The 21,199-nt window shown below is 32.8% G+C and overlaps 1 protein-coding gene across 1 annotated transcript; it reads right to left on the bottom strand.

The window, feature by feature from the left end:
- Positions 1-3,741: 3,741 nt before the first annotated feature.
- Positions 3,742-7,944, bottom strand: LOC131659851 (uncharacterized). The gene is made up of 6 exons (XM_058928976.1): positions 7,454-7,944; positions 7,168-7,343; positions 5,237-7,090; positions 4,385-4,474; positions 3,856-4,067; positions 3,742-3,768 (listed from the first exon to the last, which is right to left on the bottom strand). The coding sequence occupies exons 1-6, from the start codon at positions 7,942-7,944 to the stop codon at positions 3,742-3,744; spliced, it is 2,850 nt and encodes a 949-aa protein (XP_058784959.1).
- Positions 7,945-21,199: the final 13,255 nt, after the last annotated feature.

A 21,199-nucleotide genomic window follows, 5' to 3' on the forward strand; every position in this document is an offset into this window, starting at 1 on the left:
TTCGTTTTTAGTAATATTAAATGATTCTGAATTTCAAACAAAAAAGTTAAAATTTGTACCAATGGGGTCTTAAACCCAAGTCCGTTCAAATTTGATAGTCACTTCATAACTAGACAAATCAATTTCTATTGTTAATATTCTTAATAATAAAAACTTAATAATGAAAACTTAGGTTAATACTTTAGAACAAACATTTACTTATTTTAAATAACAAACAAATAAATATATGTATAGTTGTAAAGTGATTATCATTTATCGGACTTAGATTTGAGACCTCATTGGTACAAATTTTTTAATTTTTGATATAAAATAAATCTTTGATATTTACTAGAATTTTTTGAATTATATTAATTTTAAATGAATGAAAAATCCATATAAAATTAAATAAATCGTAAAAATTCGTGGTAATTAAATTTGGGGCCTTGGATGACTTGTGGATCAAGCTTGGATCATAAAAACTTGGGCCTCCTTGTAAAAATATTCATTTTGAATCCTTTTTCTTCATATTTTTCCTTTCAAAATTGATCAACTTTGACAAGGCCTATCTCTCTCAATTTTTGAGGTAAGGAGGAGTTCTAGGACTTTTTAGAAACCTTAAAGAGTCCTCTAACCAATGTATTTGGTCTCATGTCAAAATATTTTTCCATGCTCCTTGTGTGCTCTTTTGGAAAAGATGACTTTTGGTCGACTTTTGAAAAGGACCTATAATGTTTTGATCCATATCTCTCAAATGAAGCATTTTTAGACTTGGCATGTGAGAGACAAATTTGTAGAGAATTCAATTTCCTTCAAAATGAGCTTTTGATGGAAAATTTCTGATGTTCCATGTGGGAGTTATGGCCGGTCAAAGTTCAGTTGACTTTCTCCTATGAAAACCCTAATTTAGAAACTTTTGAATTTGTTGATTTCTGATCTTTCCTTGATGAACCATGATCAATTCTTGATCAAATGGTGAATGATACTTTAAAATAAGGATGTTGACAAAAAATCAGGAGTTTTGACTGTACTTTGACTACAGTTGACTTTTAGGTCAACTTAGTCGACTATTGACTTTTTGAGCAATTGAGTGATCAACTCTTTGAATTGAGCCCTGAATTTTGTCATGGAAGTAGTTTGAAACATCATAAACCATATGAGATGTATTGGAGCTTTTGTTTTATTGATTTTCTTCAGGAAATAGCAAACCCTAGTTTCTTTGAGCCTTTGTTTAGGAGGGATGTCTTTGAGCTTTGTACCTTGATTTGAGTTTGAATTAAGAGAAATAAGATGGGCAAATTTTGGGGTATGACAGCTGCCCTTGTTCAATTTTCTTACACCTGAGGATGTAAACATTTACTTATTTTAAATAACAAACAAATAAATATATGTATAGTTGTAAAGTGATTATCACATATCGGACTTAGATTTGAGACCTCATTGGTACAAATTTTTTAATTTTTGTTTTAAATTCAAAATTATTTAATATTATTAGTCGCAAAGACTTAAGATATTGTTTAAAACTTTTGGGTTCGATTTCTTATAAGAATTAATTTTGGCTTTTTGGATATTGTTAAATCAAAATTGTTTAAAAATTAAATTAAATTTATTAAATCAAAATTATTTAAAAATGAAATTAAAATTAAAAATTAATTTAGTATTTAAAAAATAAAATACAACGTGGCATTCTAGTCACGGTTTAAAAGTAGGAAAAAAACCGGTTTAAAAAAGTATTAATAGAAGGACTAATATGGTCCGATTAAATTTTATAAGAGATTAAATCGAAGTCTTTTTATTGTGAGGGACTAATTTGGGTCGTGTAATTTTTATGAGGGACTAAAATGGATCTTAATTTTTTTTTCTATTATCCTTTTTAAATTGAAGGTTCTAAGTGGAAATGAAAATGGATTTTGTGAATCTAGTAAAAAATGGCTTAGTGTGGTTTCCACTTAAAAATAGGCCATATTGAGATGGGCTGTCATAGCTACGTATTAACTAAGAAGAAAGCCATTTATGATTAATTGATGAATGAGTTCTTGAGATTTGCCAAGGTTATCAATAATGAAGTTTTTAGTGTGATTTTGAGAGTTCCTCTTAAGAAGGATGAATTTTTAAAATTGTATAAATAGTCAATATATTTAATATTATAATTAATTTTTTTAATTAACATAATTGTATCTGAAGGGTCTTATATTTAGGCACGGAGATAGTAATTTCTAAAATAAAAAGGTGTTTGGATGAAGAAATTTTCCTAAACAAGGATCATATGAAAATCATAGGGGTCAAAAAGTTCAAATATGATGTTTTTTAGAACCTTACTGTAACCAACGTTGTTGCTCAACTTAAGAAGCCCTGTTGTTAAATTTGATTTAAGATGTAATTTTCCAAAGAGTGGTTCAAATAGCCACATTCCTTTTAGAACACAAGAATATAATTTAGGGGTGTTTGTTTCAAGTTTAAGAATTAAGTTCCCATAAATAATTTTTATAAAATGATTATACCATGTTTGTTAAGAGTTTGGAAAAAAAAATTATTTTCAGGTATAAATGTTTCCAGGAATAAAATAACTTCCGCTAACTTCTATAATTCCAATGATTTTATTCCCATGTAAGAAGGTGAGAATGTTCATTCCCATAAAATTTCACATAATTTTTTTATTTAAAAATATAACTTCTAATTTTCTTTAAAATATCAAATAATATGTGAAACACATTTTCTTAAAAATACCCTAGAATCAAAATTCTTTATTTTTATTCCTACATAACTTATTCTTGAAAATATCTTACGAATCCTTCAAACAAACACACCATAAGAATATCATCAAAATCAATCTTCACTGTTTCATACCTCAATTTTGTCCCCGACCACTTTACTATTATGTGATTTTTCATTACATTTTATTTTAAATAGATGTAATAGTCTATTTGATAAAGACTTGAGTGTAAGGAGTCTTAAGTGTAAGAGGTCTTGAGTTTAAATTTTACTTTTTCATAATTCTGCATTTTTCTCCCTTTTTGATTTTATTTTTTATTATTATTTTTCTAGAAAAGCATATTAGTATTAATTAACTTTATTTTTATTAGGTCTTATTAATATTATGAAAATTATTTTCTTGTTATTATAGTTTTTTAATTATGTTTAGTTATCAGGAATTAGAAAATTTAGATTTTATTATTGTTATTATTAATGTTAACTTTAATATTATGGTTATGTTTAAGAATTAGCCATGTTAGTATTGTTATTAATCTTTTCCATTAAACAAATAAATCAAAAAGTCATAAAAGCAAAAGATTCACACATTTTTCCTTCCAAAATTACATCAGCATCCCAAAATTACACAAAATCAATTAGTTTCAAACTTTCTTCAATCAGACTCCAGAAACGGCAAGCAATCCCAATCTTCTACATAATATCACACCATATCTCAATCTCAACCAAAAACTACATGAAATCTAAATTTGCATTAAACTTGACTCAATTAAAAATCAATTCTTGAGACCTATTTTCTCCCTATAAAAGACCAAGCCAAATTCATCATTAGGGGGGTCGTAAAAAACAAAACCTGCAAGCTAAACTTAGCCTTCACTCTAAACCTGGAACATCAAACTGCTATCACAAATTCATACAAAATCATAACCTCTTAACCATTGACATACACTTTTCAAATCTTCCTTCTTCACATACACAAAACTACTTCCACAATCTTCAAAACCATCACCGCCTTGCAATTTCAATTATAAACTCAAACTACAAACTTCAACATCATCATGGTTCACTAACAGTAGCAACAACCTGAGTCAATAACTACACTCACGGGAAACGAAAGCAAAGCATGTAAAGAGGAGCAAAAGAAATCTGCGATCGAAACCGCAGTTATACCGAAATCACAAATGGGTCCATCAATCTCCCTTCGGATCCAATCCTACCGTCGCTGGAACAACCAAACTCGCTGACGCGAAACACAGTCATCTCCCTCTGATCTGCACTGCGGAAGAAACGCAACACCCGCAGTCGGCCAAACGATGAAGACCTACCATCACCTCCACCGCGGACGAAACTGTTCGCACTCGCCTCCGCACCACCGCCTAGCACTACGCAACAACACCGATGTCATCATCAACATCGAGATTCCCAGCAGCCCGACGCCCTCCGCACGAAAAATCAGCCGGTCGCCGCTACAAGTCATGTTCAGAACTCGTGAGGAAACAATTCTTGATCTACTTCGACCTCTCTTTAATTTGTAGTATTGTTCTCTTTTCCCATTTTCTATATGTTTTCTATTTATTTGTGGCTGCAAATCCGTTTTCCATAATGCGCATACTTGTTTCGTGGTTGAATGTCGCTTTTTTTTTTTTTTTAAAGGCAAAAAGTAGATATAATATAAATAGGCATAAGAGATGCCTCACACCACACCAGTACACCCATGTTTCTTCAAAACTAAGCCCCACAGCAAAAGAAACCACTACTGCTATATCTAGAAACAGCAGCCACTCCTTCCCTACATAATACATTTTTCACCCAAAATACCAAAACATTTGAAACCAATTAAAAGTGCATAAGTCCCTATTTCTCCTACCCAGCTTTAAAACGGCACAAACTACAACAAGCCACAAAATCTACTAAAAACCTCGATCGAAAGAGCTGATACATACGTTAATTTAAAAAGGTCAAAACAGAATCCAAACCATCGGAGAGGGATGCTGTCGCCAAACCACAACTTTCCAAACTGAAAGTGAAATCAGAGAAAAGATGGAAAATGCAGGTCCTGTCCGGAACAGAGGCGCTAGGACTGCATCGTCGACCCGAGTGAAGAAGCTGTCTTCTAATCCTTCCACCCTATGCACAGTTTTGGATTCGACATCCAATGGTAAAGGTCGTAACAGAATCCTGTAATCTTTGATTTTAGCCATTTCCACGTCGAAACTTGAATGTCGTAGATGACTGCTCTCCTGTTCTCTTCCGAATTTCTGAAAGTCTTCTCGTTCCTTATTTTCCAAATAGCCCACATAGCAGCGAACCAGATGACGACAAACCTGTCGCTTCTGTTTTGAGTCATTATTGATGAATTATCGCTACGAATTTTTTTTGATATTTGCGGGTTTCCACTGTAACTTTGTGTGTGAGTTTTCAAGACAAAGTTTTTACGGTTTTTTTTTTTTGTGTAAGCAAGATGGAATATATAGGAGAACTAAGGGTTCTCAAACCTGTTTACACGAAAGGCGGAAATAAACAAAAAATCCGCCGAAATGAAATTACAAACCAAATATAGTTGAGAGGAAAAACAAAGGGTCTTTTGTAAACTCATAGAAACTATATATTGGGTGCGTAATTTCTCCGAAAAACGACCACTTCCATAACAAAGACTTGATATTCCAAACCGTAGTATCAACAACCCAACCTTCATTGCGGAAGCAAAAAACGTTTCTAGACAACCAAAAATTCCACAAAATAGCTAACCATATCACCCCACATCTTCCTTCCTTAACTTTCTTTTTTTTACAAAAGAGGTACCAATCCATAAAGCTTTGTAAGCAATCTTCTTCCATTCCACTCACCGGTTTTCCAACCCATACCGCTATCTCTCTCCAAACCACTCCCGCCTCTTCACACTTGAAAAAAGAATGATCACAACTTTCCGGAATAGTACCACAAAAAGCACACAAAGAATTCTCTATCGACAAAGAAACACCCCTACACATAAATAAATCCTTTGTTGGTAACCTATTAATTAAAAGCCTCCAACCAAAAGCCTTAATTTTGAACGGCACATGCACCTTCCAAATTAATTCCTTAACAACATCGAATCTATTAGGAGGGCCAAACGGATAATTAAAACCGGCCAAAAACTCGTAACAAGAAGCAACGGAAAACGAACCTCCCCCCGAACCACTCCACTCAACCTTATCTCTCCCTTCCATATGCACATTTCGGCCCAACAACAAAATATGAAGCATGCCATGCTCGGCCACCACCGATGGATCGGTATAATCACCCAAAACCACACCGAAATTCCCCCACTTCCACACTCCATCAACCCAACCGCCCATACTAGCCACCGATACCCTTTTCAAACAAGAAATCGAAAACAACTTGGGAAAAAGCTCCTTTAAACAAAAATTATCCACCCAACAAGATTCCCAAAACGGAGTGATAAAACCATTTCCAACCACAAACCTACATTTCGACTCTATCGGGTATTCCGCCGAAAAATTACCAATCGAAATCAAATCTTTCCACCACACCGAAGAAGAAGAAGAAGAAGAAGTAGAAGAAGAATTAAGAGAAGAAGACATACCTCCACAAAAAGAATTCATCACCAAATCACCAAACCGGGCTTTTAGAACATTATACCATGGCGCTTCTTCCCCTTCTAAGATCCTCCACCGCCATTTATTAAGAAGTGCAAGGTTGAAAACACCAACATCCCTAATACCAAGCCCACCTTTAGAAGTCGGAAGACAAACGTTCTTCCAACTAACCCAATGAATCTTCCTTCTCTCATCCAAACCCCCACACCATAAGAAATTATTTTGAATCCTCTCCACTTCCTTAGCTACCGAAGAAGGCATCTTGTAGAAAGACATAGTGAAAATGGAAAGAGAGCTAAGAATCGATTTCACTAGAGTGATTCTTCCTCCCAAGCTTAAGAATCGGTTTTTCCATCCCGACAACCTCCTCCTCATCTTAGAAACAAGATGAGTCCAAGACTCATTTTTCCGCGGATTACATCCCACCTTAATGCCTAGAAAAAAGAAAGTACTCTCTTCCACCTTGCAAGACAAAACAAAGGAATCGGCCTCCAAAAAATTTGCATTTACATTTATACCGATCAACTTACTTTTATGATAGTTAATACCAAGACCCGACACCAACTCGAACGCCCTAAGCACCACCTTTATCGCCCACACTTGCCTCCAAGAACTATCCCCCACTAAAAGAGTGTCATCCGCAAATTGTAAAATGTCTATCGTGCATCCCCCATTAAAATCAAGACCTTTATATTCTCCAATATCACTCGATTTCTTAACTAGACCCGCTAAACCCTCCGCCACCAACACAAAAAGAAACGGGGATAACGGGTCACCTTGCCTAACCCCTTCTTCACTACAAACTCCTTAGTCGGACTACCATTCACCAAAACGGACATAGAACTACAAAAAATCAACAACTCCATCCATCTTTGCCACACACCTCCAAAACCCATCCTAACCAACATATATCTAAGGAAATTCCACGAAACTCTATCGTAAGCCTTTTCAAAGTCGACCTTGAAAAGCAAGCTAGCTCTTCCTTCTTGCTTCGAAAAATCCACCATCTCACTAGCCACCAACACGCCGTCTAAAAGTTGTCTTCCCGGTACAAAAGCTCTTTGACAAGGCGATATAATCGAATTCAAAACTTTCTTCAATCTCCCCGCTAGAAGTTTTGAAATAGCCTTATATAAACAACCTACCAAATGGGCCTAAAATCGTCTTACCCCACCGGATTAGAAGATTTAGGAACCAAAGGCAAGAAAGATGAAATAATAGCCTTTGATAACGTTCCGCCCCCATGAAAGTGATTAAAGAAACTCACAAAGTCCTCCTTTAGGAAGAACCAACATCTCTTAATGAACAAAAAAGAATAACCATCGGGACCCGGGCTTTTATCACTCCCACACCCCCAAATAGCTTCCTTGATCTCAATTTCTTCAAAAGGCCTTTCAAGATAAGCGCGATCTACATTGCTTATACACTTGAAAGGAATACCATCTAGGTTCAATCTATCCTCCTCTAACTCAACGAATTTCGAAGCAAAGTGATTTCGGACCTCCTCCTTTACCTCCTCTACCTTTTCAATCAAACCTCCGGGACAAACTATAGGACCGATGTGGTTACGTCTTCTCTTCTCTCTAACCACATTATGAAAGAAACGCGAATTAGAATCCCCATCATTCATCCACTTAAGCCTAGATTTTTGAATGAGCATGTTTTCCTTGATCCTAAGATTCAACCACAACCTCTTATTCGCCTCCCTCCTTCCACTCAAAGTGTCAAGGAAGTCCTCCTCCGCCACTTCCTCCTATAAATCATCTCCCTTGTTCACCTCCTTCATGCATTCCTCCAATTCCAAGTCAATCTTTCCAAAAATCGAAACGTTCCACCATCTAAGTCTCTCTTTTAACCTTTTCAATTTTTCACAAAGCACAAAATCGGCTCTACCCACCACCGTCATCTCCTTCCATTCCGATTCAACAAAAGGTAGAAAAGAAGAAAAAGAGAACCATTCATTATTAAATTTAGTATGATTACTAAATTTAATAAATTAAAGAGAAATGATATTATGACACCGATTCGATACACCTACATCTAATATCCTTTTTACAAATACGTTAACAATATTTTTATTATTATTTTAAATTTTTTATATATATTTTTATTTTCTTTAAAGTTCATAACATAACATGATGGTTAATGAGTTCTCAAACATAAATTAAATAGTAAAATAAAGTTGGTTAATAGAGTATAAAAATTGATTAATACATTTATAATTAAGTGTCAGAATATGGTTAATATTATGTAATTTATCGATTAATGAAGTACTGAAAATGGTTAATAAATTATAAGTAAAATAAACAGTTAATGACGTATATTTTTGTGGTTAATACAATTGTGAAGTTGGTTAATGCACAACCTTATATTTATATTATAAAATAAATTTTAAAAATAATTTTCTTTTTTTAAAAAAATTATATTTTTTAAAAATAATATTATTTTAATAAAAAACACTGTTCACAGTATAAATACGGTGAACAGTATATCCGATGTAGGTATTCGGTGTAGAAAATGGTGTCAAGATAACTTTTTTTTGAAAGACTAGTAACAATGAGTTCTGATACGAGACACGCATTTGTTTAAGATACATATTTTTTTATGGACAAAATGTATATTAAAAGTAATTAACATTTTATGAAAAAAATAATAATAATTAACAATAAATTGTATGTAAAAAAAATCAGGAACAAAATTGAAAGCATCAAAATTAAATTGCGTCTAAAAACCTTTTGTAACTTCATGTTCTCGTTAATAATCAATATTTTGATCAGTAATTTTATGTTCCCGTTAATATTTAATATTTTGCTCAGTAACTTCGTTAACGTTAATTTTAAAATATTTTGATCAATAACTTCATATTCCCGTTAATATTCAATATTTTGATCAGTAATTTTATGTTCCCGTTAATATTTAATATTTTGCTTAGTAACTTCGTTAACGTTAATTTTAAAATATTTTGATCAGTAACTTCATATTCCCGTTAATATTCAATATTTTGATCAGTAATTTTATGTTCCCGTTAATATCCAATATTTTAATCATTAACTTCAGGTTCCCGTTAATATTCAATATTGTGATAAGTAACTTCATGTTTCCGTTAATATTGACTATTTTGATCAATAACTTCATGTTCCCGTTAATATTCAATATTTTAATCAGTAACTTCAGGTTACCGTTAATATTCAATATTGTGATTAGTAACTTTATGTTTTCGTTAATATTTAATATTTTAATCAGTAACTTCATGTTCCTGTTAATATTCAGTATTTTGATCAGTAATTTCATGTTCCCGTTAATATTCAATATTTTGATCAGTAATTTCATGTTCCCTTTAATATTCAATATTTTGATCAATAATTTCATATTCACGTCAATATTCAATATTTTAGTAGTTGATTAATTTTCATATTTAAATATTTGAATTAATAATTTTATTTTTCCATTTTATATAATTTTCATATCAGAAGAAAATTAAATTGATCAAAAATATATTAGAGAATAGAGAACATATAAATTCACTTTTTTCACCCATCTTCATAGAAAACCATTATTTTAACTTATATAAATAAAAATTGGTTCACACCAAATAATTTAAATTATCATTAAATGTCTTTTATTTTTGATGAATTTTTTAAATGCAAATGATCAATACTCTATGCATAGAGTAATATAAAAATTAAAGTAGTTTTTTTAATAAAATATGTATAATAATTATGTATGATAATTGTCTATTTTATCATACGTCTTCACATGTGTTTCACCATTTTTTTTCCACCAAGACTTTTTCAACGTATCTCCTATCAATTAGCCATTCACGGATTACACTATATCTTCTCATTGGTTCAGATAAGAAAAAATATATTTTTTTTCATTTTTCGTTTTTCACTCTCTTTATTCTCTTTGTTACATGAAAATGTATTATAATTCTTTCTCTCAAAACCAAGATCTTCATCTTGTTCCTTTACCATATTCACCATTTTTTCAGAAAAATTCATCACTTCAAGAATTCTCTTCTCATAAACCCATAAAACACCTTTAATACCAAGAATTATAACCTATCGAAATCCTCGACCAATTCCCGGTTGTAACAATGACAACACCATAGTTGATGAAATGAATTTATCATATATAAATTAATTAAATATTATTTTGAAGTAACTTTGCTACATATTAACATGAAAACAAATAAGTAAAGGATGTAGCAAAATATTTAATAAAGTTCATGAAAAAGAATCACAATACTTTTGTTTTTAACACTTGAGTTATTATTATATCCATTTTAACTTCTTTAAATGGTCTCTTTCTAGTAAAAATGGGTGTAGTCATTTCCATTTTTTTCTTTCTTTTTATTGATACCATCAAAACAACAACACTCATCTATAATTACTTTCAAAATATAAAGGGGAAACTAAATAATGCAGTTGTTATACCCCAAAATTTGCCCGCATCTTTTTTCAAGAAAACTCCAATCTGAAAATTAAGAGTCTCATATAATCATGAATTTTTATTTCAACAAATATCCTGACATATGAAATACTTAGTTTTTAGAATTTTTCTTATACAGTAATTTGGCTTGCAGTTGAATTTATTCTTACGCAAACGCCAAATATTGTTTATTACTTCACACATGCTATTTATTTATTTACAGATAAATAGTACTGACACAATTGGTACAGAGTTAAATCTTTTTGCAGGCGCAGAATCAGGAAACTCAGACTGTACTGGTAACAGTATATATTAGTTATTTATTATGTCTGTGTTTTTAACAAGTCATGTAAATAAACTTTAATTTTACACATAAAACAAAAACAAGAAAAAGAAAATTAACTTGGACTGTTGATTTTTCACTCTAACTGCTACGTCAATATCTGAACAGTCAGTCGACAGTCAAACTGCTGGCAGTACAATTCTCAGTGTTTTGTACCATCAATCAAATCAATCTTTTACAATTCAAAATTCCAAGATTTTTGTTCTAGAAGTCTTCTGAATATCACGCGATTAGCAGAGACTCAACACTGCACAAAAATCAGGTACGCTTAACTGTCTCCTACACAAACAGTCCCTGACTAGGGTTTTCTTGTTTTTACAGGAGAAACAAGTTTTTGAGACCTCAAATGGATTTCATGCACATCCATATATCTCAAAGTACCATCATACAAATTTTCAAACTTCAATTCACTCAGACGCACCATCAGCAACTCAAACAGTCAACAGACGACCCGTTTGACCTAAAAGTCAACAGACAGTCAAAAATGAAATTTTTTGTCAAAATCCATATTTTGTCAAAGGATTCATCATTTGATCATTGGATGATCATAATTCATCAAGGAAAGATCAAAAATCAACAAAACCCTAAGATTCAAAATTAGGGTTTTTGCCTGAAAAGTCAACTCAACTTTGACTGATCATAACTCTCTCATCCTTCATCCAAAAAATTCAAACCAAAGCTCATTTTGAAGGAAATTCAATTATCTTTCAAATGCAATTGATCCCATGGTCATTGCATTCACCATTTGAAAAGTATGACCAAAGACATTACAGGTCATTTTCAAAGTCAACAAAAAGACACTTTTTTCAAAAGGACACACAAGGAGCATCAAAAATCATTTTGACATGAGACCAAAGACATTGGTTAGAGGACTCTTTGAGGTTTCCAAAAAGTGAAAGAACTCCTTCATATGACAAAAATTGAGGGATTTACACCTTGTTGAAGTTGGCTAAATTTTGGAAAATGCATAAAAACAACATTGCTCAAAAATGCATTTTTTCCAAATGGGGCCAAGTTTTCATGGTTCAAACATCATTTCCATAATATTATGGGCCTCCCACGACCAAGACAAGGCCCACTCCATTTTTTATTCATTTTTGGTTTAATTTTATCACATATAAGATTAAATTAAAAAAGAAAAATGGATGGATAAAGAATAGCTTACAAACCAAGCATGACTCATCAAGAGAATCATTCAACTCTGCCCCAAGCCAAGTACAAACAGAAGGAGGGTGGAAAATCAAGCCATGGTGGCTTAAATGCAAAGCTACTCATGTTGAAAAAGTCAAGATTCCACAAAGCTAATGAATGCTTCTTAGCTTCACTTCCAAGCAGCTCTTGGCCTATAAAAGAGCTATCATACTTCAGCAATCAAGGAGACTTGAGTTCATAGCCAGTAGAATGCTTGTAACATATTTGTAACAACTTGAATTTTTCAAAGAAATTTAAAATTCGAATTTTAATTTCTAGCTCGTTTCAGTTCAAACTAAACACTTAAATACAATCCTCAATCATCATTGAACATATCCCAATCAGTTTCAAGCCTTGAAGCACTCAGAATCATCCATTATACCTCACGGTTTGTTCAAACTAAAACCAACTTATATCCCATAACACACGCATATCTAGCAAGATGTAGATATATATTTGAACTTAGTGTGGTGTGTAGATCGTTTCTGGAAGTTTAATTGAGCTTTGGATGCTTGTATACGAATCTACCATTTTAGGGTTTTCCAGCTCAAATTTAGGGTTTTTAGTTAGAGCCAAAATCAGAACAAATTAAGAGCATGGTTGAATTCAGTGGAACAAGACGAATCGAATGGACATATCGCGCCAAATTTCTTTTCAGGTTTACCCCTATTCGCTATTTTGCAGGTCTGAAGCTCATCAATTACAGCGCTTTTTTCATAAAAGCGCTATTAAAGGTCCTGGCGAGAGGTTGAAGACGATGAGGTGTCCTCACCTCATTGGACAGCACGCGCGCGTTTTTTTTAAATTAACCTTTGGTTTCAGTGTTTGCAGGCGTGTCACAAGTGGTGGACCCTCACAATCTGAGCCATCAGATCTCATTAATTAATTCATCCAACGCATCAGAATGAAGCCCTATACCATGGACTTTATTTAAATACCACACTGGATCATTAATTATATATTTCTATTTTTATTTTAATTTCTTTGCAAAATTAATTAAAAATAGTTTCAAAAATCCAAAAAATACACAAAAAATATTTTTAAGTTTCTAAAATAATATTTTATTTTCTGAAATAAAAATATTTTATTTTTCTTCAAAATTTCAATATTTTGCATAATTAATTAGTATATATTTATATATTTGCTTTTTAATTATTCTAACCAATCAAAATATCATAAAAAAAATTATTCTTTATATAAAATATTGTTTATATATTATAGACTAATTTTGTACATATTTTGAATAATTTTCTCTTTAAGTTTTAATTATTTGTATAATTATTTGTATAATTATGTATTAATTAGCTTAATCAATTTCAAATCAATTTCAAATCAATTTCAAAAATTCCAAAAAAATTAGTTTTGTTTTAAAATTAATTGACAAATATTTTGTACATATTTTAAACTTAATTTCTAGGTTTAAATCTATTTTCATCTTTTTTCTTCATTTTAATTTAATTAATCATGCATTAATTATAATTAAAATCAATCATAAAAAATCCAAAAATATGTCTTTTATTTTTCTTGCAATTTAAATTCCTAGATAAATGTATAGGATGTCAAAATCATGTAAATAGGCTTAGTTTACATTTCCTTCACAATCGATGTAATAGCGTAGATTTACTTTCCGCACTTTACATTTCCGCATTTTAATTTCCAGCAAATATAAACTGCGTGTATGTCAAAGATAAAATTGAACCGTTAGATCACTAACTTCAAAGATAAAATATCTGAATCCAATCACAATCACACTTGCACCTTTTAAGGTAATCCCTTCTCATTCTTTTCAAAATCAAAGTCAAAATTCTACTGTTTCGAGTACAAAATCGAACCTTTTGTTTGTATCCGGTGAAAGGATAGATTTTTAAAGGAAATAAGATAAAGACCTTACAACTCAGGGTAGACCTCCTAGTTTGCTTGCTCAAATCAAAACAAACAAAATTCTCATACACTGTTGTTTTTCAAAACAAAACTTTCCAAAAAGACAATATTTTGTATACATCCAAACACGGATCATTACAAAGTTAACGTTCTTTTCAAAACATCTTTCGAAAGATAAACAAACATTTTGTATACATCCGCACAAGGATCATTACAAATTCAATTTACAAAGGTATTTGAAACCACATATGAGCATTCTAAAGCAATTGAAAAGTGATCGAAAAACAAGTGAGCTAAGCAAACTTAAGAGCCCATGGATAACCATGGATACAAAGGGTGCTAACACCTTCCCTTTGTATAACCTACCCCCTTACCCAGAATTTCTTAAAGGTCTTTTTTCTGTTTCTTTTATAAACCTTTCCTTAATTGGATAAAATAAAAGGTCGGTGGCGACTCTGTGAATTTTCAAAAATGCGAAAGCATAAGCGATAAAAAAGAGTCAGTTCACGTATCTCTCCCGCTCAGAGGTATGGCCCGAAAAACGGAGGTCCACAGCAGCAACCAAAGAAGAATAATTTTTAACTTTTTTTATTGCAAATAAATATAATTATTAAAGAAAGTAAAATGAAATATGAAAATGAGAAAGAAAGAAAAATTATTCATAACAAAGTGATTGGAAGAAATCAAGAGAAAAAATATTTTAAAGATATTAAGACAAGGACTATGCTTTTATAAAGAAAAACTAGTAAGAAACCCGTGCTCCCGTACGGGTAATGTATTTTTGATATTGTCTAAATGACCTAAAGAAATCATAGTATTTGACATTCTTCAAGTAACAATCATATAATAATACAATAATAACAAAAGTATTGATAATGTGAAAACACATGAATGAGCGTTAATTACATTATATATGGAAGGTATCAAAAGAAGAAATAAAAACAAAGATGTGTTACAAACAATTATATCATTGTACAGACTTGTAACACGAATCTTCAAAATGAAGTGAAACGTTGAACTTGAAAAGCAAATCAAAATGTTATAAAGTACAACAATGGCCTTTGCAAATTAATTTTTACATGGAATGAGTAAAGAGATATCGTGATAACACACCTTTCAAATGTATTGGAAAACTTCTTTGAATACAACATTAGTGGTAGTACTCATTGGTTCTCTATCTTTGTCATGAATAAGAATCTTTAATTGTTAGAACAACAAATGTTCTGATCAATATTCTTAGTTTTGATGATAACATTATATATGAATTTTGTATAAGAGAATATGGTACTCTAATTATTCATGTTTTCCGTTTCAGGAAAAGTCTATAAGAGTATGCACAAAATCAGTGTTCAGAAGCTATGACCCAGAAGATCTAGATGGCTTCATCAGAACATGGTCTGGCAGACATCAGAAGATGGTCTTGAAGAAATCAGAACATGATCGGGAAAGCAACAGAAGATGGCAGTCAGAAGCAAAGCTCTGAAGATCTGATGGTATCACGCTCCAAGCACTTCCAAGTATGATGACAGAAGTTGCATCTGCACCAAAAGCTGAATACTCTGATATTCAAACGTGTATTCTACATAATCTGAGTCCAGAAGCAAGTACAAGATGAAAAGGCTATAACGTCAAATCTCTGACTGACAAAAGGAACGTTAGAAGGTACAAAAGGCAAAGTCAGAAAAAGTAGTTGCAGCATGGCTCGAGGTAGTTGACAAAAGAGTGAAACATTAAATGTAGCAGTGTATTATTCATGCAAAGCATTAAATACTCCCAACTGTCTCATTTCCTCATTGCCTATATATAGAAGTTCTGATTCAAAAGCAGCAAGAACTCTTGAACGCTAAGTACCAAAACGCTGCCAAAACGTTATCACACCAAAGCAAAGAAGAACTTCATCTTCAACCTCACAACATTGTAATATTTTAGTGAGTGTTAGAACTTAAACTTGAGAGAAAAATCACTTGGTGATTATAGCTTATTAAGAAGCAATTTAATCTCTTGTAATATTTATTTTACATTGATTGTAAAAGGAAGTTCCTAGAGTAATCAAGTTGTGATCTGTAGACTCTAGAAGACTTAGAGGTTATCTAAGTGGAGAACCATTGTAATCAGTTTGATTAGTGGATTAAATTCTCAGTTGAGGTAAATCACCTTGTCAGGGGTGGACTGGAGTAGTTTAGTTAACAACGAACCAGGATAAAAATAACGGTGTGATTTATTTTTATCTACCATTTTTAGAAGAAACCCTTATTTAATCCCCCCTTTCTAAGTGTTTTTCACTCCTTGAATTGGTATCAGAGCGCTGGTTCTAGGTGCAAACACTTAACCGTGTTAGAGAAAAGATTCAGGGAGAAAAACACAAAATGGTTGAAACAACTACTTCAACTCCTCCTGAGCAAAACAATGCTAACAATGGAAGTAGTAGCTTCAATGGTTACAATAGACCACCAGTCTTTGATGGTGAAAACTTTGAATACTGGAAAGATAGACTTGAAAGTTATTTTCTATGTCAAGATGGTGATCTATGGGATTTAGTGTTGGATGGTTACAGACATCCTGTGAATGCTCGTGGAGTCAAGATTTCAAGACAAGCTATGAATGATGACCAAAAGAAAGAATTCAAGAATAATCACAAATCAAGAACCATATTGTTAAATGCTATCTCACATGGTGAGTCTGAGAAGATCACAAACAGAGAAACTGCTCATGATATCTTTGAATCTCTGAAGATGACTCATGAAGGAAATGCACAAGTCAAGAAGATAAAAGCTCTAGCTCTAATCCAAAACTATGAAGCTTTCAGAATGGAAGATGATGAAAACATTGAAGCAATGTTCTCCAGATTCTAAACTCTAACTGCTGGATTAAGAGTTCTTGACAAGGGATACACTAAAGCTGATCATGTAAAGAAGATAATCAGAAGTCTTCCCAGAAGATGGGGACCAATGGTTACTGCATTCAAGATTGCAAAGAATCTGAATGAAGTATCTCTTGAGGAGCTTATAAGTGAACTGAGAAGTCATGAGATTGAGTTAGATGCAAATGAGCCTCAAAAGAAAGGTAAGTTTATTGCTTTAAAATCTAAAAATAAACACTGTGCTAACGCTTTTCAGGCAGAAGAAGAAGAAGAATCTGACCAGTCAGAAGAAGAAGAAGATGAATTGTCTCTCTTATCCAGAAGAGTAAATCAACTCTGGAAGAGCAAGCAGAGAAGATTCAAGAACTTCAAGAGACCTGAAAAGGGAGAGTCTTCTGAACACAGAAGATCTGGCAAAAAGAAGGTAGTGTGCTATGAATGCAAAGAACCTGGACACTACAAGAATGAATGTCCTAAGCTTCAGAGGGAAAAGCCCAGAAAGAAGTTTGAAAAGAAGAAAGGCATGATGGCTACATGGGATGATTCTAATTCATCAGATCAAGAGTCAGACTCTGAAGATGAGCAACAAACATAGCACTCATGGCAACAGTTGATGCTGGTGAAGAATCTACTTCTGATTCAGACTCTGATGAGGTATTTTCTGAACTCACTAGAGAAGACTTAGTTTCCAGCTTATCAGAACTTCTGGAAGTTAAGAGTCAACTTAGTATCAAATACAAAAAGCTTAAAAAGTTTTTTGAATCTGAAACTAAGAGACTTGAAATAGAAAACTCTGAACTAAAAGAAAAAGTTTTAAAATTAACTAAAGATATTGAAACATCTTCAAGTTCAGAAAAGTCTATTCCAAGCACTAACAATATTCTGAAAGAATATGACTTGAGCTTCAGAAAGTTCTTATCTAGAGGTATAGGCAGAAGTCAGCTAGCCTCTATGATTTATGGTGTAAGTGGAAACAAAAGAATAGGTATAGGCTTTGAGGGAGAAACCCCGTATAAACTTGAACCTGTTGATGAAATGATCATTAAATACAAACCTCTGTATGAACAATTTAAGTATGGCCATTCTCATGATATCAAACATACATCACATTCTAAAAGTTTTCATATCACACACACAAAGAATATGTTGTTGCACATTCTAGAAAATCTTATGTAAAATCTCAGTTCAATCAGAACTTGAGAAGGACTAACCCCAAACGACCCAAAAGAATGTGGGTACCTAAGGATAAGATAATTCCTGTTGCAGATCTCCTTCACAGCTCAAAAGAAAAACATGTCATGGTACCTGGACTCTGGGTGCTCATGTCACATGACGGGAAGAAGGTCTATGTTCCAAAGTCTGGAACTTAAATCTGCTGGAGAAGTAAATTTTGGAGGGAATCAGAAGGGCAAAATCATAGGCTCAGGAACCATATGTATTGGTAATTCCCCCTCTATAACTAATGTTCTTTTAGTATATAGATTAGCTCATAACATATTGTTCATAAGTCAATTAAGTGACAATGGTTATGACATAATCTTTAATCAAAAGTCTTGTAAAGCTATTAGTTAGAACAACGGCTCAATCATATTTACAGGCAAGAGAAATAACAACATTTATAAGATTGATCTTTCAGATCTTAAGAACCAAAAGGTTACTTGCCTTCTGCCTGTTAACGAAGAGCAGTGGGTCTGGCACAGAAGATTGGGTCATGCTAGTTTAAGAAAGATTTCTCAGATTAACAAACTTAATCTGGTCAGAGGACTACCTAATCTAAAATATAAATCAGATGCTCTTTGTGAAGCATGTCAGAAAGGGAAGTTTTCAAAACCTGCGTTTAAATCTAAAAATGTTGTCTCTTCCTCTAGGCCTTTAGAACTTCTGCATATTGATCTTTTTGGCCCAGTCAAAACAGCATCAATCAGAGGCAAAAAATATGGATTGGTCATTGTGGATGACTATAGCAGATGGACTTGGGTAAAGTTCTTAAAACACAAGGATGAGTCACATTCTGTGTTCTTTGACTTCTGTAATCAAATCCAATATGAAAAGGAATGTAAAATCGTAAAAGTCAGAAGTGATCATGGTGGTGAATTTGAGAACACGTTCTTTGAAATTTATTTCAGAGAAAATGGTATTGCTCATGATTTCTCTTGTCCTAGAACTCCACAGCAAAATGGATTCGTATAAAGAAATAATATGACTCTACAAGAAATGGCCAGAACCATGATCAATGAGACTAATATGGCTAAGCAATTTTGGGCAGAAGCAATTAACACAGCTTGTTATATACATAATAGAATCTCCATAGGACCTATTTTAAATAAGACTCTTTATGAATTGTGGAAGAACAGAAAGCCCAACATTTCATATTTCCATCCATTTGGATGTGTTTGTTATATTCTAAATACTAAAGATCATCTGAACAAGTTTGATTCCAAAGCTCAGAAGTGTTTCCTTCTTGGATATTCTGAACGCTCTAAAGGCTACAGAATATACAATACTGAAACTCTGGTAGTAGAGGAATCAATCAATATCAGATTTGATGATAAGCTTGGCATTGAAAATCCAAAGCAGTTTGAGAATTTTGCAGATATAGATATCTCTAACTCAGATAATGAAGAACCCAAGGGAAAGGATGCAGCAGAAGATCAAGTTGCAGCGTCTTTAGAGAATCTCAGAATATCTGAAGAGCCAACACTCAGAAGATCTTCTAGACTCAACTCTGCTCATCCAGAAGATGTTATAATTGGAAAGAAAGATGATCCTATCAGAACAAGAGCATTCCTAAAGAACAATGCAGAATGTCAATTTGGTTTAGTGTCTTTGATTGAGCCAACTTTTGTTGATCAAGCTCTAGAAGATGCTAATTGGATAATTACTATGCAAGAAGAGTTAAATCAGTTTACAAGGAATGATGTTTGGAATTTAGTTCCAAGACCTAAAGGATTCAATATCATTGGAACAAAATGGGTTTTCAGAAACAAGCTGAGTGAGAAAGGTGAAGTCATCACAAACTAAGCCAGACTGGTTGCTCAGGGATATAGTCAGTAAGAAGGTATTGACTATACAGAAACCTTTGTACCAGTGGCCAGGTTAGAATCTATTAGATTGTCAATTTCATTTGCCACTCAGAATAACATCACTCTGTATCAGATGGATGTTAAGAGTGCCTTTTTATATGGTTATATAGATGAAAAAGTTTATGTCCACCAACCTCCTGGTTTTGAAGACTCTAAGTCTCCAGAACATGTTTTTAAATTAAAGAAATCATTATACGGTTTGAAGCAAGCTCCCAGAGCTTGGTATGAACGATTAAGTTCTTTCCTTCTGGATAATGATTTCACAAGAGGAAAAGTAGACACAACTCTCTTCTGTAAAACTTATAAAAAGGATATGCTTATTTATCAAATTTATGTAGATGATATTATTTTTGGAACATATAACGCTACACTTGGAAAGGAGTTTGCTAAGTCTATGCAGGCAAAATTTGAGATGAGCATGATGGGAGAACTCAAATATTTCCTAGGCATTCAGATCAATCAAACTTCGGAAGGAACCTATGTTCATCAGACTAAGTATGTCAAAGAGCTTCTGAAGAAGTTTAATCTTTCTGAAAGCAAAGAAGTAAAAACTCCAATGCATCCAACTTGCGTATTAGGTAAGGATGAGGTAAGCAAGAAGGTAGATTAGAAGATCTACATAGGTATGATATGATCTCTTCTCTATCTGACTGCTTCTAGACCTAATATTTTATTCAATGTATGCTTGTGTGCTAGATTCCAATCAGATCCTAGAGAATCTCACTTAACTGCTGTTAAGAGAATTCTTAGGTATCTGAAAGGTACTACTAATGTTGGTTTAGTCTACAGAAGATCTGAAGAATACAACTTAGTAGGATATTGTGATGCTGATTACGCTGGAGATAAGGTTGAAAGAAAAAGTACTCCTGGAAGCTGTCAGTTTCTGGGAAGTAACCTGATCTCCTGGTACAGCAAGAAGCAAGCAACAATTGCACTCTCTACTACAGAAGCAGAATATGTAGCTGCTGCTGGATGTAGTACACAGATGCTCTGGATGAAAAGTCAGCTAGAAGACTATCAGATATATGAAAGTAACATTCCTATATTCTGTGATAATACTTCTGCTATTTGTTTATCTAAGAATCCTATTTTACATTCTAAAGCTAAACATATAGAGATTAAACAT

This window comes from Vicia villosa, linkage group LG1, assembly GCF_029867415.1.
Source record: "Vicia villosa cultivar HV-30 ecotype Madison, WI linkage group LG1, Vvil1.0, whole genome shotgun sequence".
Classification (NCBI taxonomy): domain Eukaryota; kingdom Viridiplantae; phylum Streptophyta; class Magnoliopsida; order Fabales; family Fabaceae; genus Vicia; species Vicia villosa.

Bases quoted from the DNA above. Each gene is read 5' to 3' on its own strand.
- LOC131659851 (XM_058928976.1), bottom strand. From the start codon at position 7,944: ATGCTCATTCAAAAATCTAGGCTTAAGTGGATGAATGATGGGGATTCT. The intron at 4,068-4,384 runs GTGTGAGGCATC...GTTGTTGCGTAG, and splicing joins AACATGGGTGTACTGGTGTG to TGCTAGGCGGTGGTGCGGAG. The intron at 3,769-3,855 runs GTATAACTGCGG...TTATTGACTCAG, and splicing joins TGGACCCATTTGTGATTTCG to GTTGTTGCTACTGTTAGTGA.